Below are 20,465 nucleotides of genomic sequence, written 5' to 3'. Positions count from 1 at the left end.
TCCCCAAAGAGAAGGGAAGGGATAATTAAAAGAAGAATAAATTAACATTTCATTGCACTACTCCTAAATAGCACCCAGACGAATAGACGAATATGCAAACTGAAGTAGTGAGTAATCAGTATGAAACAGTAATTTCTAACCCGAGAGGAAATCAAAACAACAAAACCTACAAAACCGACATCTCACACATTGTATAAAGAATGAAGGAATTATGGTGTAGTGATAGAACACAATTATAGTAGTGCTAAAAAGAGTTCAAGGACCTCCTCCTTTAAATATGCCTGTTGGGTTAAAAAAGAAAAAAAAAAGGGAACGCAAGCTTGTAAATACTCACCATACCACAATTTAAATTCTTATCCACTTTACAGAATGTGTGAGGAGGGGTTTCCCCTTTGCTGGTAACAATGACACAGATATCTGTCACTGCCAGTGAGTTCTGAGGTTGCACTGGAGGGGCCCTTCGGTAGGTGATGAAGATGCGTTGTGAAGAAGCCGAGCTGTTGTTAACATTAGCGCAACGACCGTACGGAGTAGCTTGAATCACCTCACAGCCCGAAATTATGCGTTCCTTCCCCTCATACAGAACTCTGCACACAGGAAGGGAACAGTATTATGTGCATTCAAATAGAAATGAAGTTACTTGAACGCATTCGGAGACAGCAACCTATGTCATCATTGCAACATTTTACCAGGCACCTTTTATATTGTCTTTCATCATGCAGCACTTGAGGTTGAAGAAACTGCTCAGAAATATTTAAAATTACACTGAACTCTCTGTGGGAACAGATCAGAGCTACAGAAAAATAAAATCATGCTACATTGAAAAGGATTTTAGTTATAGAACTAGTTGGAATGCTGCACTATCAATGAAAAATAAATACAAATTACAGTTTAAATTGCTCTGGACACTGGACAATTTAATCACTAAAATGCCTGCTAAGTCATTTCAATCTTGTCTTTTTCTGGTTTTTATGTTAAGTGTTCTTCGGGTTTGGGTTTTGTTGTTGTTGTTTGTTTATACTTTTTTAAAGAAATATTTTTGGGAAAGCACAACAGAGGACAGAAGTCTGCTTCCTAGATGAATTTTTACAGGAAAAAAAAAAAAAAATCTAAGCCCAGTAATATTTGACATTCACAGTTTGAATAACAGTGCTTAAGATAAGGAGGGAGGAAGACAAACTAATACTTTGCTCGAAAAAAGAAAAGGAAGAAATAGTAAGTACAGTTGGCTGTACTTCTAGAAAGCAGAATATATCTTACATGGCTGTACAGCAACATTCATGTGGTGTATGGATTTTTTTCTTTTTGCAAGATCACTAACTTAGTTCATCATATTCTTAGCAAAAAATGAAAGATTCTTTACAGCTTCACAGCAGCTAAATAAGCAATAACTTTCCTTTCCCTAATGTAAAGCTACTAGAAAGTCACTGTGAGACAAAATGCGGAAGCCAAAACATACACCTGAACACTTTTAATGCACAGATGCTATTACGGGGCAAGCTTTATCTCCCATTCCACACCCAAATAAGCAATGGCTCCATTTGCTTGGCTCTCTGCAGTATGTACAGAGTACTTGTCACCTTCAAATCAGTTTTTATCATAACAAGACTTAGGATAAAGGTAACACATTAAACCTTTGCACTTTGTGATCTGCAGCTTCCCACTTGTATTCCATCACAACTTTAAAATAAAAAATAACCAGAAAATACATATTTACTGCCCCAAAATACCTTTGGTTAAATGTTTGACAGACTGCTACTAAGTATGTTTTTGAAAACTTGAAAAAGTCATGTGTCTAAGCTAAAAAAGAGTCTTCTTTCACATCCAAAAATTCTCAGACCTTTAAAAAAATATGAACTTAGAATACAAAAAATTAAAACTTTCAAAGCTACTCAAATACTCTTCCCATCATTAAATTGGAAAGCACAAATATTACTGTTTATTCTGATTCAACAGAACAAACATATATCTTGTCAGAGTATTGATGACGAATTACAGTCCTAGAATATTTGAAAAAAGCAAAGAAATCGCATGAATTGGGACTATATTAATGTAGCTACCAGGCTGCCAATTTATTCAACTAATTCATGAAGGACAGTAATATTCAACAATTGTTTCAGTTGTAAAGACTCTGATCATCAGACTTGGTACATTTAAAACAATGTGTAGTCTCAGGTTCAAAACCAGCCTAATACCAGCATTTCCAAGTTGCAACATTAGTGTTAATACACTACCTACTGGTTCAAGATACGAAAGTACATGTAATTGAACTACTTCTAAACTATGTAATGTTCTGGAAGAACATGTATTTTGTCCTTTTATTGGGTTACCTCCTCCATAAAGTTAAGAGACCTCAAACAAAACAGAACCCCAACAACTATAATGGTGGCAGCTCTCAGGTGACGTCCATTGTGCATAAGGAGTTTACATGAACTCTTCACATCACTGTCTTACATTTATCAGAAGAAAATAACTAACAGAGCAATCTCCAATAAAAGTTCCAGTTCAGTTTTATTTCAGTTTCATGTATTTTAAATAAAATCAAAAAATATAAAATTATTCCAGAAACATTTGTCAGCTGCCAGCTTATGAGAAGGAACATGGCATTAATCAGACTGTTCCAGCAGTTCAGTTTAATAAGTTTACAAGTATTCTAAGAAATGTACTTTAAATGCTCAAGATTTTATCAGTGGGGTGACCTCTCACCAAAACAAAAAAGAAAATGAAAGCAACATGCACCCCTACACATACACTAGAGAAGTATTATTAAACCCACACCATTTCCTAACCTCATGCATAGTTCTGAACTTACAGTATGATGCTGTATCTGCAAGCAAACAGAAGAATGCCACCACCCATGAATCACTCCATTTAAACAATGGCTTTAATGATTCAGAGAAAACATTCAGAAGTGATGCATGAAATACTGAACATGACACCCTGTATATACAACGTCCTCCCTGACAGGATAAGTTTACTTCTACTTGTTTCAACTTCCAACTGTCTGCCTTTGATTAATTAGTACTGATCATGGTTAGACTTGTTTCCTGCTTCTTTACGTTTACAGTTTGGTCTTGATCTTAGGATCACATTATTTGCTACATTATTTTATCAACATCAATACAGTTTCATTTCAAGCAAAATCCAAACCAGTTTCCTCTAGATGTTAGGTCCTTTCTTTGCAAGAAAGACTAAAAGAATCTTATCATCTCATTGTAAGACTGTTTGACATTGTACACGGAAGTTCTCTCACGCCCAGTTTTACTGATTTAAAGTATACTTCAATGCATCAGGGAATAGAGTTTAGAAAGAAGAAATACAACCTCGTGGCTGTTGAACTAAAAACCTTAAAACGTAGAAAACTTTGCTTCTGGAAAACCATGTCAAAACAGACAGACTTCTGTGAATTGCGTTTGTCTAGGGGTGTCCAGTTTGACTCCTCCTTCTCTAGCTCCAAACAAAATTCTGTCTCTCACAGTTCTTATGCAAAATAAGCCTTTATAACTCCTCTTCCTCTCTCATTTTGCAAGTATTGAATAATAAAGGAACTTATATAAATATTGTAAGCACTAGGAAGGTCAGAAAAGTGGTGGATCAAGCAAAGGGAAAAGACTGATTTATCTTTTATTTCTACTGTCACCTCTAGTATTATTTGTCTGAACAAACAAGTTATTAGTTTCATCATTATTATCCTAAGATGTTCCAAACACCCAGCTGCAGTCGTCACAGTGGTGGGATTAAGGAACAGTGGAAGATACCGACTGCTAAGAACATCTTCCAGTTTCTATTATCCTTCTTGAAATTTGAGTTCATTTTTTTTTTAAAATACATCTCTAGTAAAGAAGATCATTTGTTCAATCGATATGCCTGCAGACATTTTCAGTAATCAGGCATATAGGATCACATGGGTCCTTAGCACAGAATCCCTAAGCAAACTAAAGTTTCCCATACCAGTTAAAAAAAAAAAAAAAAAAAGTTAAAAAAAAATCAGAATTTCTTTACTCACACAATGCAAATTACCTAACTTTTGCATTACTTGGTATTACAAGAACCTCTGCCTCAGACAAGAATTCTGATATTCTTCCTTTTCTATACTAAATGTTGTGAATTGCAAAACCACTTGTACTTTAAAAACCATTTTTCTGTCAGGTTTTCATCCATGTAAGAAAGATGTGCTGGAGTTCTAACAGGTTCCTAACTCACGTGTAAAACAAAGAGAGGTGAGATTTTGTTTGAAAGTCTCACTGCACCTAAACCGACAGATTTCAAATCTCAGTTCTCATCTACTTCTGGAACATCAGCAAAAAAACTGGTGAGGAAAGTAACAGAACGACAGTAATTGAATTATTTCATAGACATACAAGCTTAAGATACTAAATTTTACAGCTACATGTAGGAAAATTACCCTAGAGACCTTTTATCCTAAGAACAAACCTTTGTTTTCCCAACTGATTTCCAACTGATATTTTTTCCAACTAATTAATCTGTTTAATTCTAGGAAATGTAATATCCAGAGGCATGGCACATGGCCTAACTATATGCAAGTAGGTAACTGCAGCAGAAATTCACTCTGGCAACTTACAGACACTTAGACTCAACAAGCAGTGGTCAAATAGAAAGCAACGAGGATGGAGGGAGCGGAAATACTGAACACAAGGACAGTGGCAGACAAACAGTAGAGCACGTCCCTATCTCCATCTTTTCCAAACAACGTTTGTTTAACTACTTTCCCTAAAAATAACACTGAAAGAAATACACAGACACAAGCATTTATCAAGAGTCACTTGAATGCTCCAACTATGACATAACTCAATTTTATACACATACTAACAACTCTGACATAAGAGTATGCATTTCATCCTTTCAAGGGATGTACGCTTCCTCTACATATTAAGTTCACTCAGCATGTCAGACAGGCTGAAAGGTAAAATATTCTTTCACATTGGTTCTTGAATAAAATAGTAGAAAACAGCATAAATTAGCCTTCAGACTGTACATGCATCTCTTGCCTGAACTCTACTTTTATTTGAACACACAGGAATTCTGGGATTCACAGAAAAAAACAAAGAAGAAAAAGATTGCTCTAACCATCTCTTGCACATAGTTGCAAAGCAGGGGGAACAGCGGGGGAGAATACGCATCATTGCTCAGAGAGAAAAGACTGCCATGACATGTTAGGTCATGACGTGTTAGGTGTGACACCCTAACTAGATCTGTCTACAACAAATACAGAATAAACTCTATTTGCCAAATACCACCATCTTAGCCAACTACTTGCCTATTTCATTTACAAAGTTTTCCCAAGAATTCAAGCTCCTAAGGTTGTAGGAGACACGAAATAAACATATGCTAGCCAAGTTGCCTCCTTAAAGGCACATGCTGAAGACTGATTGTTCAGGAATTCCTTTGAGGAAACACTCCCTATAGAAATTCTTCCTTCTGCTAGAACTTACTGAAGTTCAACAAATCATTCAAAATATAACTTCACACTGTAGCGTCTCTTCTTGCAGTGCCAGTCAATCACATGAGGAAAGATTGTTAAAAATCACAGCTTCACTAAGACTAAGAAGACTATTAGAATGTAGTTTTGATGATCAAGATGAACAGAAATTAGAATGTACCAGCTTAATTATACAGCTTGAACTATAACCCTTAGGAGTGAACTGTCTTACCAGGGAGCTGCTTTCATTACTAAGATTTCCCTATCAGTCTCCCCCTGACTGAACCCTGACTGTCAGCAGGCACTCAAATAGTAGGTCAAAACCAGAGTATGTAGGCTTTATGTCCAAGCATTTAAACTTATAAATGAAAATAACTAAAATTATTATAGTGTATATATAGATGCATGATACTTACTCTTTGCTATTTATTTACTAAGTAGGGAGAAAAATACACACTCTATTTTGCCATAATTGTAACAGCACCCCACAACCATGCTCTTTTATCTTTCTCATTATATCCACAGTAGTTCTACATACCCTTATACATTTTAAAGTTGTGTCTTTTACCATAAGCATTAAAGTGAATTCCACAAAGTGGTAATTTTTGACTTCTGAAGTAATAAATTTTCAGATTAAGCATGTTAATGTTTCTGGATTTGGACTACATAAATTAATTCTGTGTTATTCTATCATCTTTCATAAAACTGCAGCAGAGAACTTAATTTCTCGTATTTTATCAGCTTCATCGCTCTCTCCCATCTTTTAAACTAAAACATTATCATTAATTTTAAAAAGACAAGTTCACTAGAAGACTGACATTTCATTTGACCTACTCGATATGAAAACACACAATAAGCAATACAGACAGTACTTTTTAAGAATTTTTCTCACATCTGTTTTCACCATCCTCTATGAAGAGTAAGATTTTATCATTATTGAAAGAGGAACTCAACAGCAATAGAAATCTCACCCGATGTCAGTAAGAGGTGGTTTGTCCCGGCCTCTCCTGTAGCAAAGAAAAAGTTCAGGACTCTTTAGACTTCCATAGTTTAAGTTGGCTTGGAGGGCTGTAGGGGTGGCTTCAACACAGGTGTATCCCTCTGGGACAGTTTCACCAGCTGATTTAATTATCACAGCAATGTCAGTAATTGGAGCCTTGGGACCAGTTGACTTTGTTTCATGTCGGCTTATTTCTTGGTCCAGGAGGGTTGCTGTGTCTGTATCAGTGAGCCCTGCCACCACGAAATAGTCAGCCACTCGCGGACCTTTGTCTTCTATCATGGCTATGTCAGTACTTCCTAGGGAAAGGAAAGAGAGAGAAATCGAACACTCTGCTTTCAAACTCAAACCTCTCTCAACAACTATCAGGATTTAGAACTTATGAAAAAATTTTTGCAAATAGTAAAATTCTTATATACAGAGTTCAGTAAAATTCTAGGGATACTGCAAAACAAACTTTGACTTTTGCTGCTCAAAAAAGATACTGAAAGATACTGAGGGTAATCGGATTTCAGTTCTAGCATCACAGCAGTCATGTTTTAACACAAGGAAGTTTTAAGTGAGATAAAGGATCTCACTCAAAGCTCTTAACACAACAGCTACATAGAAAATTGTTTTGTGTTATCTATTAAACTGTCCAAGCCCTTCACAGGCTATAACTTAATGTAGGTATCCCAATCTAAAAGCATCCCTATTTTTATGCCATTACTTGTGAGCAATTTGACCACTGAATCACTTTGTCTTTTTTTTTTTTTTTTTTTTTTGACAGAGAGAGAACAATTGCAAGTACAGGTTCACCACTTTATCCTCTGCACATTGCATACATTTTGTTTTATAACTTAGACCTAACAGTGCAGTCTTGAGACATTCAGCTGGCGACTGTAACATCTGGAAATCATTTACAAAAATCACACATCCAAACCCACATTTCGTCAGCTGATCAGGTGGTATTCATCACTGCTCAGCTGCACATTCCAGATCTGGAAAGAGTTGTTCTCCCAACACCACTAATGTTCACTAAGCATATGATGTTAAAGCAGTAAAACATAAGTTTCTATTAAGAACAAACCTAGCTGACAGCCTATGCTCAAGTACCTCAAGTACTATTTCAAGCACATAAATCTCATTAATTTTTTTTATATTTACAAGATGAGTAAGACATATTTAAACAGTAGCAGTCAAGCAATGAACTTTCAGGTAGCTAGGGACCACGTTCTTCTAGATCCCTTTGTTTCCATCACCAGATTTCTGGGAATCCCATATAAAAAGTTAATGAGTAATGGAAGTCTGGTTCCCATCTCTGAAAACAAGACTGCCATGGCTTCCAAGGTCCCACCCACCAAGGAGTGGTGGTTCATAGGTATTACCACCAAAACAGAGAAGTTTCTTGTATTCAGAATGCCCAAGTCTGGGAACTGCAGAAACACTGGCCTCTGCTAACAGAAAGGTGGTTTGGTGAAGGCAGTATAACACTGTTCCCTGCAACTTGATTTACGCTCCTGTTCTTATCCTGCTCTTTCTTACTGACATTATATTGAAAAAGTATTTTCCATATTCACAGCACACAAGATTTCTAAGACTATTGATAATTAGTGTACTAAGTACCATCTGAGGCAAAAATCACTTATCCATCCTGCATATTTACTACAAAACTTTAGCATAAGATTATGCAACTCGGGTGCCAAACACTATATTGCAAGCTACTGTAGCATGACAACAAATTTGGGAATGGAGGGGAAATAACTTCATGCAAATTTGTTGTACCTCTATATTCCAACTACAGTTTTTATTTTCTTACACTGAAATATCACCTTTTCAAATCCCTTCAAACCTGAAAGGAGATGTACCTGCACCCTTTAAAATATCTTCCCATAATGCTTTTCACACTGTCACTACAACGTTCTCTCAAAAACTTTTGTAGGGCAATCCATACATAGGCACAGAAGAGTTTGGCTCTCCTGCAGAGGAGAAAGCTATGGGACAGTTATTTATGTGACTAGATTTATGCCTAAAACATATGGATGCCATATCAACAGGAACAATAAAAGGTTTATGCAAATGTCAGGGTGTCATTTCCTCATTCTTCAGGTGCCTAGGTCTCCTGAAGAACAAGGAAATTACTCCAGAGCCATAGCTACCTGTGAAGCTCCTATCACCTTTAGGTACAAAACTTGCATCAGTTTATCTTTACTGTCACAAAAAGCATGAAATCAGCAATAAAGTGCCTTACAGCTAAGCAAATCAGCAAGAAATGCAAGGTGAGTGCCTGCATCTCTATAAACGGGTGCTTCAGTTAAGAGATCCCTTCTCACACTGCCACTGCTCATTTCCACCTTTGCTTCTGTCCGGAACTACAGTTTGTGCAACCACATAATGAATTAGAACAAGAAATGGCTCTGGATGAATGCTAACCTGGCAGAGACTGCTTAGTGTTCAACCAGAGCAGTTCTCCAGCCATTGCCTGTGTCAGCACAAAAGCAGTAGCAGTATGACCCTTTCAGCAGCAGCACTGACTTATACTGGATTAATCATAAAACTGCAAAGTCTAAAATGTTTCATTTTGCCTCTCAGATGCTCGGAATTGTTCAGAGAATTATTAAAATAAAGAAGGAAATAAGAAATAAACAAACCACTCTCTGCTCCTCTTAAAAGAAAGTCCTGAGCTAGAGTATCTTGCAATCTGTAAAATACTGTTTGAAGTGAAATCGAATAACTGGAAAAAGCTGATAAAAACAGGAAAATGGTTGGCATCCTATAGTATTGGGGTTTTTTAACCCAAAACGTTTGTTAAATGTTCCAGACTTCTAGTAACTGGGTCACGTTCACACAGCTCAGTATTGTGTTTTCTCAATGCAACATTAAAATCATGGCCTACATTTACTTTTAGCACACAGAACAGGAAAAAAGAAAACCAGTAACAATAACAGCATACGTCAAAAATCCCACAAGAGTTTATATTTTAATTACAGCTCGAGTTCCTGGAATTGCACTAATGTTATCCTCAAATATGCTTTAAAGGGAGAACTTAGTTTTCCTGGGAGAACAGAGGGAGGAAAATTTAAAAGCACCTGAAAAAGTAAATACTAAGATTTGGAGGATTAGAACGCAAATGAAGAAAATCCATTCCTAAATTTTCATCAGTGGGGATCAATAAAACTGTAGCAATTAGTTGCTAAGGAGCATACACTTGTATCTATCATACTACATTTTTCTCTTAGCCATGGCTATGTTTTACTTCATAGAAACTCTGTGTAATATGTGGCAGGCAAAAGTCAGAGTCACCAGACAACTCAGCTGAGAAACTTGGCACAAAAGTATTGTATGTCAGCACAACATTTAGTGAGTTTTTCAAAATGTTCTGAGTCTCTCAAAACAGTTCCTTTTCCACAAGGATAAGTAAGGTTTCAAATAAGCACTGCAAGTCAGCTCTTCAGGAATTTGTTCTCCAGTTTCAGAAAGATTTAAAGCAACAGGATCACTCAAAAGAGACCTGAAAGTAAAAGTTCTTAATTAAGCCATAGTGATCTTCACTAATGCAACAGTTTTAGAAACATAAATAGACAAAGAATTAGCAGATAGCCACCACTACAAATAGAAACAGCAGAATTCATCAGGTCCAAGAATACTCTGCCTTCTGAACTGCAGGAAAAAAAAAAAAACCCCATAAGATTAGTGGGGAACAAGATGAATCCACTGTTATTTTCCATTATTTTTGTGATGACTCACACAAGAACAAGTATGAACATTGCTCCTCTTAATAGACAAGGGAATAAACATTCTTCTACGAGACCATCTATCCTAAGTTTTATCACGGCAACTTTTCCCGAGAATAACTTCAAAAGCTACTGTCCTCTGTCTGTTTTCTATGAGCACAGTTCTGCACAGCACAAGACTAACAGAAAAACACAACATTTAGAAAATATTGGGATTTCTATTGTAACACACAATAGTGTGTTTTCTTGCAGGAAAAAACCTAAATACAAAAAAAAAAAAAAATTCTAAAACTAAACACTGCTATCTTAATGTTGGATGATGACAATGCAGGATATATTGAAAAAAAAGTCAACATAAAAGTTCCATGAAAGATCTTGTTTTGAAGTCTACAAGGTACTTAATTTTGAGCCAAATAAACTGAAAACAAAAATTGGGAATTCCATTTTAAGAACATGAGCAATACTGTTTCAGGAATTACAAACCCCAGTGTCCACATGGACTCACAAGGGTTATGAAAAAACTATTTAAGTGAAGTTAGTTTTCCAATTCATTCATAGTCCTCATAAGGAAAGTTTGCTGTGAGCAGTTTAGGACCAAAAGTATTTTTTTAAATGAAGGAATAAAAGATGCACTTTTAAACCCCCCATGTTTTTCTAAAAGGAATTCCCACAGGCAGTAATTAGTTTTGTAGGTGAAAAACAAAACCAGCCAGCACAGACCACACTTTAAGGCACTTAGTACAACTAGCCTAAGACAAGATTTGTTTAGCAAAAATATGCAGGAGTGAAGAAAATAACATCTTTTCAAAGCTAAATGCCAGAAATATGACAAAATGTTCTCTCCCACAGTTCATTTAAGGCTGGCTGCTTTAAGAATACAATAGTCTTTCTCACAATCAAAATGCAATTTTATAATTCTTCATAAAGTTCTATCAAAATATAGTTAATTGCTATTATCTTCACAAAGGTCACTGCCCTTTCTTAAGGAGAGATTTCATAAGGAAATTGCCTTGGTGAAAAGGATTCCACTTTTATAGTTTTTATAGATTTTGAAAAAAATTACAATGTTAGAAATTGGTTTAGTTATTTACTAGTCTCTAAAGCACCAATTAGATTCTAAAAATCTGTAAAGTGTCAAATTATCCTCTAAAATTCGGCTAGAAAACCAGCATAAATATACAAAAAAATGGTACAGATAAATGCAGTTTTTGACAAGTGTTCTAAAGAAAAGGAAACATAAGCTTTGCAAAACTGCATACAGAAACAACCAAGCATTTATTACAAACAATCTGACAATTTACATACAAATACTAACACCTTAAACTAACAAGAAGAAGGCATTCTTGGCAAACTGTATGTATGTATGTACTCAATCCAGAGTAAAAATAAGACCTGGATTCAGAAATAGCCGGTTTTAAGGCTTATGTGCAGGCAAGTCCTTGAGTAATAGCTTGCTCCTTTCAGCTCCTGGAGAGTAATGTCACAAATGCTGGTATCTCAATGCACAAAACCAGTAAAATAAACATATGTCCAGAGTGTGTGTGGATATCAAGAGGTACTTTTTCAGTTCCCTTCTAACTGGAGTGCTAACTTCACATGTTCTCAAAAAAACCCAGCACAGGGCTCAGGAGGCCAACTAGCATAGCTTTACTGAGAAAAAAATCAAGTTGGTCTTAAAAAAACCTTGTATTTCCACTTCAGTAAGCACCCTACTACCTGAAAAGGCAGAAATGTCCGTAAGTGATTAATGGCTAACATGACACTGCAATTTACTAAACTTGCATCTTCCTTCACATACTGATGTTACCCACAAACTACAACGTGTGGAAACTACTACTTACAAAGTACTTGCTGTGTGGAAGCCTGTAGCATGCACACACAGCTGACTGAAGAACTCAGATGAGTTCTTTCCCTCATAACTAGAAATATTTCTGTAACCAGACTGCATAGGAAATAAGTTTTATTTCCAGACTGAAGAATAACTTCAGCACTTTTTGTTCACTGTGGTTGAAACATCTATTTTGTAAACAGCCTCCACAGTTAAAGCTTTAAGCAAGGTAGATGTTAAAATTAACTCAGGGCTTCTCCACAGATCTTTAACTTTGCAAGTGAATTATACTTGGCTATTGGCAGTAAAGAAGTTTAAAAAATGCACATGCACTGTGCTTTGACATTTACTTTTAAAATTAACTGACCTAAAGATCCCTGAAAAAACTGAATCTGCTATGCTAATTTGAGAGAGAATTCTTCTGTCTGAATAGACAGAAGACAGTGCATTTGGAGGTCATCTGCAAGACTTGGAAAACTTACTGGCTACAATCTGAGTAAGAGAGAAGCATTATGTTTCTCAACCACTGCCCTAGGAAAAACTTCATAGGTAACACTGTGAGGCACCTCACTACTCAATACAGAAATACAGCTACGTGACCAAGTCTTTATAGAGGCAATTTCTCTATTATTTCCAGTGAATTCATCAGAAGAGAAAAAGGGTATACAGATTCTGAAAATACAGAAACAAACTTTCCCTGAAAGAAGGGAGTTATCTTATTCTTTAATCACACAGACCATTGTATCCTGTACTGAGATTAAATAGCACTATTGGTGAAGGAAGTGAAGAACAATATGATTTCCCTTTGTATAAAAGAATCTTCATTGATGCCAGCTAAATCTTTATTTTATAACAAAAGAACCAGTGAAGAATTCCTTTTAATCAGTGAATTTGGAAGTGTCCCTTAAAACACATAAAAAGTATTACATAGTATGCACATACACCTTGGATAGGCACATTAAGTAACAAGCAAGATAGCATGCTTGTTGAGATAAACAGTATGAGCTATCTGTTAAAGCTGAAAAGACAAAAAAATGAAAACAAGATTTGTAATTGCCTTTAAAGACATGTTTGAAAAAGTTAAATCACTGTCATACCCAGCAAAGAGATACAACTGGGCTGCATTAAGCCTTCAGCTTGTCCCTCTTTCTTCTAAACACATTTCAAATATCAGAATCACAAAATGATTTGGGCTGGGAGCAGAGTGACCTTATACATCCTCTGGTTCCAACCTCCTTGCCATGGGCAGGGACACCTTCCATTAGAGCAGGCTGCTCACAGCTCCACCCAACATGGCCTTGAACACTTCCAGGGATATGGCATCCACAGTCTGGATACCCTGATTCTCTGGGCAACCTGTGACTCACCACCCTCACTATGTCGTATGTACAATCTAAACCACCCTCTTTAAGTTTAAAATTGTTGCACCTTATGCTGTGACTACAGGCCTAAAAAAAAATCTCCATCTAGCATTTCACAACAGTGGTAAAGATAATGGCATGACAAAGCTGGTGGGAAGAAAAAGATGATGACAGATGATTAAAAAAGACCAATGTTCGCAGATCAAATAGGTGATCCTAAATCAGAACAATAAAGTTTAATCATGTGGGGCAAGAGAAAGTAGAACTCGAAGACCTGAACTTAGCAAGTTTATCAGCAGTGAGGATCTGGACACTTAAAAACTTTTGTCTCTAGGATCGTTCATAAAAATCAAATCTAAATACAATGCTAAAGGGTTGAAAATATTACTGGATATAGTGGTTAGTACTAATACTATGAATATGATTTTTTAAAACTTCACGTTAGTGAAATACATCAACAACAGTGCTACCTTTGGCTCTTTTTTTTTTATTTCCTAGCTGTATTCCACAGCTACAAAAAGAACACAGTGAAGGTGGTTCTCATTGTTAACTGTATTCAATAAATCTGCATGATTGTTCTTGTTCTAGTTGCCTCAGTTTTTGTCTCTGTGTAACCAGATTTCAAGAAGCTGATGCTTGAAATGACTTTGAAAAGCAGAAAGGAACACAACTATAGACTATACCTGGCAATCAAAACTTTATATACTGGATTTTTTGGTGTTTTTTTTTGCTAAACATGAAACACAGTTATGATTCTAACACACTCATGTACCCACACAGGCTTAAATGTACACAGCAAGTGCTTAAATGTACACAGCAAGTGCAAACAGTCACCTCTGTTACCATTTAACAGCCAGAACATACTGCAGCTGGCACTCCAATCGCTTGTGTGCTTCAGCATACCTTCCCTGCTACTGCTTGCATCAATATGCTTGCCCATATCATGCTCCCTTTTAAGCAAACCCATTTCTACTCAGATAAGTGGGCAACTCCAGTTTATGCACTTCACTTTCACAGCAGAAATCAGACCTTGCATGTACGTTACAGATAACTGAAAACTACTACAGAATGGAATATTATAAACTAGACTATTCCACAAAGTGAGTTCAGGAGGAGTTAGTGAGCAAGGAGGTTATCAAACACTTAAAATGGCACTTGCAGCACACAGGGAAGTCACACAGACATGTCTATATATAAGTTCTCTGAAGCACGTTTTACAACATGTAAGAATATGAAGTGCATCTATATACACACGCACATATACACCCCACAACAAAAGACAAGGTAAGGTGACATTACTTCCAGCATACCATTAGTACTGAACAGGGTTAAAATAGAAAAAAAACATAGGCCACAAACTATTAGCCAGTCAGTCAACAGCAAGAGAAAAAAATTATTAGAAATGTTTTTAAAGACTTCCTTTTTTTAGATTGTATATCAGATTATAACGAAAATTATTACACAAAGTTTCAATTACGGTCACTTGACTAAATCACATGAGCATTAGAAAAACCAGAATTGCAAAAATAACTTCAGAGATGTACTGCCCACCTTCTACCTGTCTTAACACAACCAGCTGTGGAACAGGAATGGCTGGATGTCACCTGCATTTTGGTCTGAACATGCATATATGCAAATACAGGACCATTCCTTCCTAGCAGTTTTCAAGTAAACATTTGAGAATGTTGTAGTTGCACAACTGAAATATATTACAACCTACATGGTGATTATCTTATAGAGGCCTCTAACATTGGAAAAATAAACTTAAGGACAAGGTGAAAAATAAAAAGCTAGCCAGTTACATTTTAATGAAGCATTCCTACAGGATGACCTAGGACTGAGTTAATCGAACCTCAGAATATAACTTGTATCAAGGTCTGGTACTGAAAATAATCTAAACTGGCTTTTTACATCAGATAGATAAATTGTCACAAATTTGCACATATGCAAAGAAAAAAAAAGTTGACTCTGTAGTTGCTGTTTGTGTACCAGACTGTTTTCTGATTGCATATGAACATGAAAATCAGGCATAAAATGCATATAACCAGGCTTGATGGTAAAGTTATCTAAAACATTCCAAACAGATCAGGGCACTACAGTACGAAATAAGAAGTATCATAGCAAATGACCTCAGGTAAGCAATTCCCATGGAAGCGAAGGCACCAAGCCTGGAAACAATTCAATGAAACAGCAGGGTTTTTTTTTCCTTTCCACCTGTACAAAAAACAGTTCTAAGAGCACCAGAGTTCTGCAGACTGTGAACGTCTGAGAACAAAATCACTTGTGCATTAAGCTTTTGGTATGTCAAATATAGTTGTACAGTTAATACTGAAAAACAACCTGTATTCTATAAATTGATTAAATAAATAAATCTTAACATCACATTACCATAGTTAGAACCCTAACAGCAAACACTGGCACCACAGGTCCGAAATGCAAAGATCTTTTTCACCCTTTATCTGTAACTCCTACAGTGACTGAAGACAACCACAATTTTAAAAAGCTTGACTAGAACAGGTGTTTGGGGTCTCTCTTTGGCAATTTCTTACTAACATTTTCATGAGAGCCACTAACAAATACACCATCCATGTAAGGGGAAACAGGTGTCTGTATTCTTCCAATACAGACTTCCTTTCCAGTTTCAAACCATGGGCTCAGAGATGATGCAAAAGTGTACATCCCAAGAAGAAGACGTGGTGATGAAATAAACTGACTCTGAAAATCCAGTATTGTAATAAGTGATTGCTACATAGCAATAAATCTCTAGTTTTCTCATTCATATACAGTTTGCCACTTACACATCAATTTTGTTGCTGAGAAGTCTTACAGCTTTTCAGACATGGTTTAGAAAAAAATGGAGAACACTTGGCCTTAAACAAAATATATTATTGTTACCCACTACCTTGAATTTTCTTTGCATTTGCTATGGTTTTCTGTCCTGTATGCAAAGGTCACCAGAGGAAGTGAGGAAACTAGCCAAAAATTTTCAGCTTTATATTTAATAAATTAAAATTAGTCAGAAAAGACACAGAAGAAATCTACTAACAATTTAGGATTCTGTCTTAAGAAGCAGAATTGTGCTTTTAGTCTGATTTTTTTCTGATTGCCAGCAAAACCAGTTACCACTGCTACAAAACAGTGGGGCAATGATGTGATGATATAAACACCTGTATCAAAAATAACAAAGCTTTCAGAAGCAAAGTTTTGTGACAGCAAGTTGAATAGCTACTTATGAATTAAAAATGGCTGAAAATATCTCTAAATTAATGGACCCTGTAGTCCAGGACACTCAGGAGTCTGAAAATTTGCCCCTCAGAAAAATTCTAAGTGGAGGGGAAAAAAAAAACCAAACCAAAAAAACCCTAGATCTAAGAAATACCCAACCTATTCCAAATTCTCTAGGCTAATTCTACCATATTAATAATCAACAGCTTAAGTTTTCCTATTGAACAGTAATTTCAAGTTGTCCAATGGTATAAAAATTGGAGCAGTTATAGATATGTGAGGCCAACTGACCTACACAGTCTCGAGAAGCAGCTGGAATCAATGAAGGCAGGTTTGGTACCACTAAATTAAGTTCCACTGCCAAGGACAGAAAACAGAAATGGAAAAGATACAAGACAGGAAGAATGATAATCAGCAAGCAGTCCAGCTACACTCATTTAATAAACCAGTTTAATCTTGTTTCATCAGTGTTGTACCCAAACTGTTCTTTCACATAATAGAAGATGGCAACTACTCCAAACACTGCAAAGAAAATAGTTCAAAAGAGAAAATTTAACAACAACAATAATAACAACAACATAGTTCTCAGAGCAAGAAAAGTACTTTATAAAATGCACTTACTGCCCCATTTGAAAGCTTTAAAGGTTAGCCATGCTCAGTATTATGTAATGAGTGAAACATCTGCTGCCCTGGAAACATTCTTTGTTAGAGAACTCTTTCTGTAATTGGAAACTCCTTTGGAAAAAAGCCAAATATAGTAGCCTGAAACAAAAACAAAACAGCAAAGAAAAAGTCAAAAGACAAAAAGTCCAGTGGTTAAATTTCTTCTAGGAGTCCAATCTCCTAGATTGCTTTCTGTAGGTATTTTGGTGCCCTTTTTTGGTTGGGGTGAGTGGGGACTATAACCTGGTTTTGAGATGTCAAAGGAGAGAAGAAAGAATGGTGTTTCAAATTCACCCGAGGGGTTGCTCCGAGTAAGCTATAAGAATCAGAGATATTTTTTTTCTTATTGATCTACTAGACACTGAAATAGTTAAGTATTAACATTGAAATTATTTTGCCAGCATCTCCACAGACAGAGATATGCCAGATCATAGAATCATGGTTTGAATTGATTTCTCCTAAACATCTACAACACCATCAGCCATATGTCACTTGAAATCATCATCTAAATGCTCTACAAAACCAGAGTGAAAAACCCACTCACTGGTTTTGAAGAACACTATTTTCCTCATTTTATCTTTCGGTAAAAAACCACCACTGAAGGAAGACATCTTTCTTCTCTGTAGGTCTCTTCATTGACAGCTCCACCATACCAAACGCAGGCTGCTTCATTGATACATTCAGAGACTCGCAGCCTATCCCCATCCCACTGAACACTTTTTGTGCCTATCAAGGGGATGATTCCCATTTCTGGTTGGCCTATGATACCAGCCTCAAACCACTTGGCTTCAAGTCAGCATTTTCATTCTTCCTCAGCTGCTTTTCAAGCTTGGTGGGAGCTTATTAACACTTCAGAAGTCTGTCTTTTAATCCTCTTGCCAACTCCTCATTAAGAAACTCTCGTTTGCCAAGACATCTTAAAATTAAGTCCAAACCACACACTTGACAGCAGTTAGAATATTCATGCTTTTAGTCTTAAGCTGCAGCAGTGTACTACTTATACAGATGTATGTATCAATAAATAGTTTCCTCAAACATGAAAAAAAGCTATCGAGGGTAGCAAGCTTGAGATTCTCTGTCATGAAGTGCTAGCATGCACCAGACATGATAAACGTGAGGTCTGACATTATACCTATTTTTGAGCGTGCTTTTAATATCATCATATGATATTCAAAATACCTATACTGTATTACTTAACACACAGTGGAGTTCTCAGACAAAACAGTTACAGGGAACTTGATTTTCTGGGATAAACGGTACAGATTTTAGGCAGTAAAGGAAGTCAAATCATTGCGAAGAGCATATCATTAATTTCTGTCATAATTTAACATATGCCTTTGTCTCTGTATTTAAGATCTTCTTCATGCATGTTCTTGTGGCTTTTTTTACTGTTTTGACACACAATATATTTCTTGATTTAGTAACTGATTTAGTAATGTTTAAAATAAAAAACCCTGGTTTCCTAAAGCAGGCTATGACTATCATGGATACAATTCACAATTGTGAACATTCCTATTTCCAATTTAACCAATTAGGAATGAATTTATTTGATTTACCCAGAGAACTGATCTCAGACTTTTCCAAATTTTTTTGACATCCCAAGATCTGATCCCACATGACTTATAAAACAGCACAGCCCCCATGCTCATTTGCTGTGGCATGCACAAAATGTTTGAGACACCCTACATTCATTTCTCTGCACAGAGTGAAGTGGAATTCACAACTTCCTCCTTTGCAAAAAAAACCCAAACCAAAACAAAAAACCCAAACAAACCAAAAAAACCCCAAACCCCAAAAAAACAAAACCACCAAAACAAACCCTTCAAGCCTTCCCCCACCAAACAAAAACCAAACAAAAACGAGCCACCCAACCAAAACCACGAAAAAGCCAGACACCTATCCCAGTCCACACAGTATGCTCCCGAGTATACAGCAGTGGAACATCCTCATTTTCCTCCTTTAATTTTAACATACTACTGGCTCTTGGAAGGGACAGGTGGGATGACAGTTGTGGAGTTAGAGGATTTACCTTAGAGGTGGGCTACCATCATTTTAGTCCCTGCTCAAAAGAGAGGGCATAATCCTGTCCTCTATGATAGTTTTAGTCCCTTATATTGTTTTTTTTTAAATTCCTTCTTCCTCTGCCAAGTCTAGGGCAGTACCAATGCTCCATACAGACAATATGAATAGGAATATGAATGGAGTGATACTACTTTTACACTTAACAACCTGGACAACCCAAATGCAAAGTATTTCAACTCAGACATTCAATCCAGAAAGCATTCGAGTTAATGGTGAGATTTTTAAAAAGGTACAAAGGACAATTAAAGGATCAAAGCCGTTTCCCTCCTCAGATCTGTGAATCATCTGGCACTAATATAACTAGAAAAACAGTACAAAATTAGAGGAGTGACTGAGTAAATAAGACCTTTTATTCCTGGCAGAATCAGTTGGATCAAAAAGACTAAGAAGAGGTTTTGAGATGTACAGTGCATACACTGTACATCTGAATCTCACAGAAGAAAAAAGCTGTAAATGTCTTTGAAAAGGATTTGTTCTGTTTTCTTTAAAATACACTGAAATGTCACATTAGTCATCGCATTCACAGTGAATGAGTCACTGTAACCCAAAAGAACTTCAGGCTTTCACATATAATTATCTTACGGGTAGATTTCTAAAAACAAAGTTCAAAGAAAAAATGCAGCAAAGTATATGTATCAGAGTTTGAAATGACACTGTCTTTTAAGAAAGCAAGGGTTTCTTTTAAGAAAGTTTGCGCACCATGCCTTTTTTCAAAGGTGAACTTGTTACTTTGTCTACCCAATCCTGAACAACATACTCCTCCCTTTATTATGTGTAAGGTATGTCTGGTTTATTCCTAGAACTGTACATAACCAGAAGTCCACAACAGAATTCTGCTCTTCAGAGTCATATAGGTATTCAAATATAAGCCTCTGTGAAAGTACACCCCTACTAGCAAAACAAATTTTTGGCTTGCAAAATCTGTTCTACTTCTGGCTTGAGATTTTCTTATACCAGTACAACTCCAGGTCTACCTACATTGTTGATTAGTACTGGAAAACTTTAATGGTAAGTTTATACTTTATTCACAAACAAAACAAACAGTCTTGTACAGGGAGAATTACTACTTATTTATTTACTACTAAGACATAACAAAACGTGAAAAGAAAAAAGCTAAGGAAGGATGTATCCCCAAGGTTAAGCAAGAATTTAA

General features: G+C 36.2%; 1 protein-coding gene across 4 annotated transcripts in view; it reads right to left on the bottom strand.

The window, feature by feature from the left end:
• The window catches only part of DENND4C (DENN domain containing 4C), a 64,789-nt gene extending 47,484 nt beyond the window's left edge, over positions 1 to 17,305 (bottom strand). For all 4 annotated transcript variants that reach the window (XM_017730591.1, XM_017730592.1, XM_017730593.1 and 1 more), the window contains exons 1-3: positions 17,189 to 17,305; positions 6,412 to 6,739; positions 335 to 587 (exon numbers count right to left, since the gene is read on the bottom strand). In XM_017730591.1, coding sequence (XP_017586080.1) covers positions 335 to 587; positions 6,412 to 6,722 — 564 coding nt within the window. In that variant the 5' untranslated portion in view covers positions 6,723 to 6,739; positions 17,189 to 17,305. The remainder of the gene's footprint in view (positions 1 to 334; positions 588 to 6,411; positions 6,740 to 17,188) is intronic.
• Positions 17,306 to 20,465: the final 3,160 nt, after the last annotated feature.

The sequence above is a fragment of the Corvus brachyrhynchos genome, unplaced genomic scaffold (assembly GCF_000691975.1).
Source record: "Corvus brachyrhynchos isolate BGI_N302 unplaced genomic scaffold, ASM69197v1 scaffold93, whole genome shotgun sequence".
Lineage (NCBI taxonomy): Eukaryota > Metazoa > Chordata > Aves > Passeriformes > Corvidae > Corvus > Corvus brachyrhynchos.
Note: the sequence above shows the minus strand (reverse complement) of the source record. Positions and strands in the feature narration are given on the sequence as shown.